The 7,865-nt window shown below is 37.1% G+C and overlaps 1 protein-coding gene across 3 annotated transcripts in view; it reads right to left on the minus strand.

Annotated features, from left to right (window-relative positions):
• Nucleotides 1–5,221: 5,221 nt before the first annotated feature.
• The window catches only part of ggctb (gamma-glutamylcyclotransferase b), a 4,953-nt gene continuing 2,309 nt past the window's right edge, over nucleotides 5,222–7,865 (minus strand). The window contains exon 4 of one of the 3 annotated variants that reach the window (XM_007541056.2): nucleotides 5,222–5,498. In XM_007541056.2, the coding sequence (XP_007541118.2) occupies nucleotides 5,346–5,498 (153 nt within the window). In that variant the 3' untranslated portion in view covers nucleotides 5,222–5,345. Of the gene's footprint in view, nucleotides 5,499–7,209; nucleotides 7,371–7,865 lie in introns of those variants that run through there. The other 2 variants (XM_016665435.1, XM_016665436.1) reach the window with 2 other exon arrangements.

A 7,865-nucleotide genomic window follows, 5' to 3' on the forward strand; every position in this document is an offset into this window, starting at 1 on the left:
CAAAATTATATATAATTATTTATAAAAATTTTTTGTCATAGTACCCCCCAAGAATTTAAAACTACTTTCATCCCTGCTTTTACTCCATTGTAGGGAAGACACACAAGAAGACACTGGTCCCCTATAAATGTCTTTATTAACAAAACACAACTGGGTTTCCTGCTTATGGTCATATGACAATGTGAGAATTAATTTGCTTTCTAAGAATAGAGTAATTAATAGAGTAATTGCATCAGTTTGTAGGTTTTGTGCGATAAACAAAACTTGCTGCCAAATAAGATTCTTGCAAGACATTTGACTTTTTAAAGTTAATTTTCACATTCAATACAGTGCAATTTCAATACATTTTTACCTTTGCTAGGTTAATTGCATGAACAAGTAGTACATTTAGAAGACTTTACTTCTAATTTGTCTCTTTGTATTTAAATGTTCTGCCTGTCTGAGAAGAGGCTGTGTGCACACAGATGGACACAGCTGGTTGTGTAATGATAGTTTCATGCTGTGTCCCAAATAATTGCCTTCTCCATCTGAAAAACTGTGTGTGGAGGGAGGAGCCTGGGGGCAATGTGTCAATCGCTATGAACGTGGACTACATGCTACAACACAATAATGTTTTCTTTAAGTGATAGTGAACAAAAACAATGACATGCATACTTTAGGTCAGATTTCAGAGTTCATTGCCTAACAGCCATGACAATTGTCCTGTAGCTTGAGTTAAGAAGCACAAAATTCTTCTCTAGCTTTTCTGTACTGAATTAGATGATTGGGTGTTTTGTGAACATTCTGTTGTATACCAAAGTACTACTAAAATGTTTGATTGTTGTTGGCATGTCTGTGTGGCAGCTTTTTTATAGGATGTGAGCTGGTAAGAGCAGGGTTTTGATTGGTTGAACAAAGTCAAAATAACCGAGAGAAGAATTAGATGACTTGTAAATTTTGTGCATGTTTGCTTGACATTTCATTATTGATAACTAATTCTTAATGTTAACAGTATTTATGTGAAAGTTAAAACTTATTTTATTCTTTTCCCTCTCTGGAAAGCTGAGGTGATTGGCCAATTGGATTTAAGAAGGCGGGGTCTGAAAGTTTATACAGGTGGACTTAATTTATGTCAAACCAGATTGAGAAGAAGATGACATGATGCTCCTTTCTTCTTAAATTTACTAAGCTTAGTCACAATTTACGAACAAATGTTTATTAAAAGTACCATACTTCTGCATTTTTGTTAAGAAAAAAACCCTCAGCAATTTATTGGATTTATCAAATTCTTAGAATCAAATTGATTGTACTCATTTTTTATATCTTCAATAGCACTGTGTTTGAATTGCAATGCTGATGAAAAGAAAATAAATCTCCTTTAGTTTTCTGCTCTGCTGGAGTGCAGAACTCTACAGCTCTCAGCATCGTGCAGCTGCTCAACAGCCTGTGTGTTTTACCTTTGTCCCACAGAAAAGAGTTTTTCTCCCTGATCTCACTGGCTCAGACGCTGTTAGAAGTTTTTTGAGTTTTCCGTAAATAATGTACTTTTATTAACAGAAAGCCCAAGTCATTGTTTTAGAAATATAGGGACTGTTTTCAGAGAAGTTGATTTTTGGAGGTGAAAACACATCTCAGCAATGACTAAAATTATCCATAGAAGAGGGGCATCCCCGGTGGGAAAAGGTGTCTCAAACTGATGGTTCACAATTCTTTTATTGAACATGTGAACACACTGTAGGAGCTGCAAAGTACACTAAATAAAATTACCATTAGTAACTCAAACAGTATGTTACTTTTATCCATTTGCCTTATTGAATTATCTTTACCTTACATTATGACATCTTTTAAACCTTGTCATCTCTATCTTGAGTGCCATCACAATGTGTTTACCATATATATTTATTAAACCCCTTTAGCTTTAATATTTCCTTTTAACCATATTGCAAATGTCTGACTTTACAAAACAACATTAAAGCTAGTAAACTTTTGAATTACTGAATAAGCATTACTAATTTACCACAGCATGTGAGCACCATCTACTGGGCGAAAGCATAACTGTTGCACTTAGTAGCAAATTCTATGCTGATGAAATATAACAGATACATTTACACAGAGCCGGCCCAAGGCTTAAGCAAGGCTTTAAGCCACACCGAAGCACATGTGGTCATTTTTTGAGACAATGGAAGAAGAGAGAGATTTGAAGGATGTGGATTCTGTGCTATTGCTGTTTGTTTGCCTGATTGGGATTCTTCTGAAATTCTAAGGTGCAATGGGAGGAATGGTGTGACTACAACAAATGGGGAGAGAAGAAGAACATCCACAGGATATTCCTGTCCTTGGAGCGCTTGCAGCTGACGGAAAGAAGGTGACCCAGATACAGCAGGGTAAGTTAATGTTAATGTTTGTATATAACTATCAAACTATTCAATTTAATTAAGTTTATTGATAGCTTCACCAGGGCCATGCAGAGACATTTGAAGGGCCAGGGGCTCAAATTTAAAAAGAGGCACACTAAACAAGATCTTAAAACACCATACAACAACATAGCTATATATTAATCAATAATCTAATATTTAATTGGATCATACTGTATCACTGTCAGCATGTGGGGACAACGCAAAGCAAATTTAATCTCAGTTTCTGCTGCTGTCAGAGCTGAGTTGATCTGAGGCTGTAGTTTTTAAACTCGAACAGAGAAGAAGTTTGTTATGAAATAAGCAAATTTGCTGGTATTGTACTAATTGAAACCTAATAATATGTGACTGTTTAATCTCCATATCAACTTGGCTGCAGACTGCTTTATAGATCAAAAACACTCAGAGGGGTTAACTCTACATATNCAACTTGGCTGCAGACTGCTTTATAGATCAAAAACACTCAGAGGGGTTAACTCTACATATTTATTCTATGTTAGCACCTCAGAGATCTAGAATTGTAAGACTGGGATATCAAGGCAAAGAAAACTCAGTAGCTGCTGGTAGGGGCCAGTCAGGGGCCCCTAAAAATGGTTGAATTGTAACACAGACCATAGATCTAAAACTTTAGTATTTATTTATTGAGAATCACAATACTGTTAAATGTATTTAATTCATTCAGCAGAGATAAAATTAAAAAAATAAATACATTTAGGATTTAATTAGGGAGTTTACTTTGTAAAAGTGCAAAGAATAATCTTGATAGTTTTATTGTTGTGTTACCATGGCTACAATATGGGGCAATCTTTGTGTTTGAGCTGGATTTGTTCACAAATACTTTGGGTCCAATAACTGAAGACCATAGAGACAATCGCTTGTGTTGTGTCACTGCCTTTGCAGGAGTCCCTCATATCATGCATGTAGCAATAGTGAAGAGGAAATAGTCTCCCTTAATAAGAAACCTCCAGCAGAACCAGAACCTGGCTCAGTACAAGCAGCCATCTGCCACGCCTGATTGGGGCCAGAGCAGAAGCACAAAAAGAAACAAAAGAAATGTTATAGGTGTCCTTTTTATGCTAATGAAAAGTAAAATATTTATAGCAGGAGAGAAAAAAATGGTTAGTTGATGTCGGCATTAACTCAGTCAATGTCCCCTTTCAAAGCTCTAGAACACTAGACCAGATGGAGCTTCTATGGAGAGAAAAACAGCTGAGAGAAAACCTGAAGATACAGGTCAAATGACAACAAATAATACAATCTAGAGAATAGTAGAAGAAGAAAGTGAGAAAAAGTGATCAGTTTGTTCTCTGGAGATGCAACAGTAAGCCTATAGCAGCATAACCATAGAGATATCTCAGAATATCCTAAGCTCTTAGAAAGAGGTTGAGAGAGGCAGAACCAGGAGAACCGTCTTTCTGGACTGTGCTCTCCTCCTGTTAGTTTTAACCTGTACAGGTTAAAACTGTAACCTCTACAGGGGCAAATAGCTTGGGTGTTATGAATAGCATGTTTCAGTGATGGAATTACTGCATGTTGGTGATGCATATTTATTAATGGAAATTCATATTGTGTGTGTGTTTTCAGATTTTGGTAAATCGTTGCTACACACCATCAGAGTGAGCATTCCCACAGACCTCAGGCGGTGGGATGTCCCCGTTCCCAGTGGGTGCATCACTGCAGGATGTTCAGAGAGACCTCCAACTTTCAGTACAATTAATGTGTCCAGCTTTAGAGCAGGAAACATCTTCTCACACTAGCTATTTTTTCATTGTTAACATATTTCTAAAGATGCTCTTTTACCTGCTGTATTTGGTATATTTTGTTGAATTATTATATTGCAATCTGCCCATTTGATTTTACTTTGGGGTTTGAAAGTGCAATAATTGTTTTATTGTGGTCCTGGTGGTCTACTGCTGATGTCTAACTTTTCTGTGTGATGTGGTTGCTGAACTTGAGCTGTCAAGTGTCTGGTGCCGTCAGTTTTTTTTTTTTGTTTTTTTTTGTTTTGTTGTGTTTGGTAGATGCCGTCCACTACCACTGGCTCTTCTGTCGGTGACCTTAGTTCCAGTTTATGTTTATTTCTTTGCAGGATGTGAGGGAACAATCATCTCACCCTGAATGTAAGCACAACAAAATAGATGATTGTAGATTTTAGGAAAAACATGATTAAATCAAACCACATTTCCATCATAGGAGAAGAAGTGGAGGTGGTTGAGGAATATAAATACCTCAGTGTTCATCTGGACAACAGTCTGGACTGGTGATCCAACAGTGAAGCATCTATAAGAAGAGACGGAGCAGACTGGACTTCTTAAGGAAGCTAAGATCCTTCAAGGTTTGCAGCAAGATGCTGCAGATCTTCTATCAGTCTGTTGTTGAGAGCGTCATCTCTTCATCCGTCATCTGTTGGAGCAGCAGCATCAGAACCAGGGACATAAAAAGGCTCAACAACCTGATAAAGAAGGCTGGTTCTGTTCTGGTTCTGTTCTGGGGACGACTGTAGAACCTCTGGAGATGATGAGGCAAAGAAAGATTCTTCACAAGGTCAAGAAAGTTATGGACAACCTGACCATCCTCTTCATGAAACTGTCTTGGGAAAGCAGAGTATCTTCAGTCAGAGGCTTCTTCAGATTCACTGTATTACAGACCTCTACAGGAGATCTTCCTGCCAACAGCCATCACTGTCTACAATAACTCTTTAATTTCCCTTTGGGACCGATAAAGTATTTTTGAATTTTAATGTACAGATCCTTATTTTGAAGGTTAGACATATTCATTCATTCTTTCGTCATTCAGAATTTTCAAAAGAGAAAAACATAGGACTCTAGTTCTTGTTTCCTGTCTTTCATTTCTTTCAAATTATGTCAGACTATAATATTCAGTAAAGATTCTAACTTTTTCATTTTAATTAACGACAAGCTTTTTTTTTTTTTTGTATTACCAGACATCAGATCATTGGTTGGCTCTTTCTTTAACTCTTGTTCTGGCTTGTTCCAGCTCAGTCATCATTGGTAGGAGACCGTCATACATGTTGGTCTTAATGGCTCTAAGTTTCTCCTGGTACTCCTTTGGCAAGCCATTTTGCTCTGCTCCCATTACAATCACCTAATGTTAATGACAAAAAAAAGTAAATATTTAAACTGGTGGCAGCTTATTTCTAAACAGCTATTCAATACTTCTATTAATCTTAGGGTCAGGATTAAATCACATTACTCTAATTTTCAAACCAATTGGTATAATAGTTTTGTCCTAAACATGATAATACAAAATTATTTTTTATCTTTTGATTTTGTTTTTAACTGTGGTTTTGACTTTGTAAATTCCAAATTGATTCCACAGTTTAGGTAAAAAATTGTGGATCAACTAAATATATAGATCTGAGAATGCAAATAGGACAACTATCTTATTTCTATGCACAACAACAAGCATAAAATAGTAGAGATCAAAAACTGATGAAGCATTATAAAACACAAAGGTGTGATGGCAACGTCATGCTTTGAGAACAGTCTGGCATTCTGGACAACATGCTGTCAGATCAGTGAACTGCAGAATGCCACACTGAGGCCCGATTGTTCTGCTTGTCAATGAAGTAAAGTCTTTGAGATCATTTACGAAGAAAAATAAATAGAGCTAAAACATAGGTTTATTGTTTCTAGATGGATTCTAGAGCCTTCACAATAAGTAAAAAAAAAATAAATAAAAATAAGTTATAATAATTTATAAAATAAAATATTAGTCAACTCTTTGTGTCTTGTGAGATAGCTAAAGAAGAAAAGAACCAGTGATTGACACGTCACAAAGTCGAGGTTTTCTTTTCATGTTTTTGTTTTTTGGTGGGTTTTTTGTTTCTGATCCACATTTAGGTTTCTAACAATTGTTCTACACATGAAAAAACATTAATTTAACGAAATATCTATCAAACTTAGGATAGATTGTAAAAAAAAAAAAAAACCTGATAGAGTGATGGTAGTGGATGGATGTGACCTTCAGATGTTCTGAAATTTGTCTGGGCAATTCTGAAGAGGGACAGAGCTGTCTCCTGACCACCATCTGTTGAATTCATTAATGGTGGGTCTGCTGGACGTGATGAACCCAAATGAGTGTTGAGGGTGAACTGAAAACATTTGGGAGAAGCCGTAATACCATGAGTTCTTTCACTTTTCTCCAAAAGTGTTTATCTCAAGTTCCGGGGGAGGTTGGAGAATACAAATAAACTATGTTCAGTAACTTTATTTATAATCCAGTTTAGAAGAGCTATGCCCAGAAGATTATTGGAGCCTGATGAAACAGCAACCTGGGGATCTTTTGGTGGACCCCAGAAGTGTGAGAGGTCATCAGGCTAAGGAGACAAGTGGACTGATGATTATTTAAAAGAAACCAGGGTCCATCCTGATACAGTCCTGCAGTCAGTATCTGCCTCAAGCGAAGAATGAAACCATTCTTCCTATACCACAACCTGATTTGTTGTGGTATAGGAAGAGCTGTGATAAAGCAAAGCTATTAATTCACTCTTTCATCTACATTCCAACCCTCACCTAAAGTCATGAGACCTGAATAGTGGAGCTTCCGCTCCTGATCTACATGAGTCTGTTGAAGTGGTTAGAGTAGGGGTGTCCAAAGTGGGTCCTTGAGGACCAGCATCCTGCATGTTTTAGTTCTCTCCCTAGTGGTTGTAACAATCTCCTCAGCAAGTCAGTGTTCTGCTTAGGCCTTCTAATGAGCTATCATTTGATGCAGGTGTGTAAAACCAGGGAGAGAACTAAAACATGCAGGATGCCGGCCCATGAGGAGCATTTAAGCTCTTCCCTTTGAAGACTGTCCAGGATGTCTCACTGGGAGGAGACCCCAAAGCTGGGTGGGAGTAGATGTCTCTTCTGGCATGGCAATGCCTTGAAAAGCCCCTTAATGAGCCTCAGTGTCACCAGGTAAAGGTTTGGCTGGATATACCTCTTGGGTCTGTTGCCCCTGCGACCTAATCTTGGACAAATGGAAGACAACAGGTGGGTGGATAATATTTTCAGTGGTCTGGACACATCACGCTCAACAGTTTTCCATTAATTGTTAGTTTCTATAGAATTATTTGTGGTTCCTTTCACATAGTTTTTAATGTAAATTATTTCATATTTTCCAATGAATATTGACTTCTAGAGCCATTAATAATGAAGAAGAATCAGATATGTTTAAGTAACATTTTACATTATGTTGTGTACATAAAGAATTTATCTTTGCTACATGAATATCCAGTGACCAGTAACATGCGGTCAGGGGAGGCATGATGGAAAAATATATAAAAATAAAATAATTTATATTGCTATTTTCACCCTGTGGTTTGTACTACAAAGTATCTATTTTTTTACGTAGCTTAACCAATTCTGATCTTTTTTTTTTCTTAAAAATCGCTGGATTTTCGCATTTTCCCACTCAGATGCTCAGCCAAGCCTCACCTGGGATTCCGCAACCTCTCGCTAACTG

This window comes from Poecilia formosa, unplaced genomic scaffold (assembly GCF_000485575.1).
Source record: "Poecilia formosa unplaced genomic scaffold, Poecilia_formosa-5.1.2 Scaffold584, whole genome shotgun sequence".
Classification (NCBI taxonomy): domain Eukaryota; kingdom Metazoa; phylum Chordata; class Actinopteri; order Cyprinodontiformes; family Poeciliidae; genus Poecilia; species Poecilia formosa.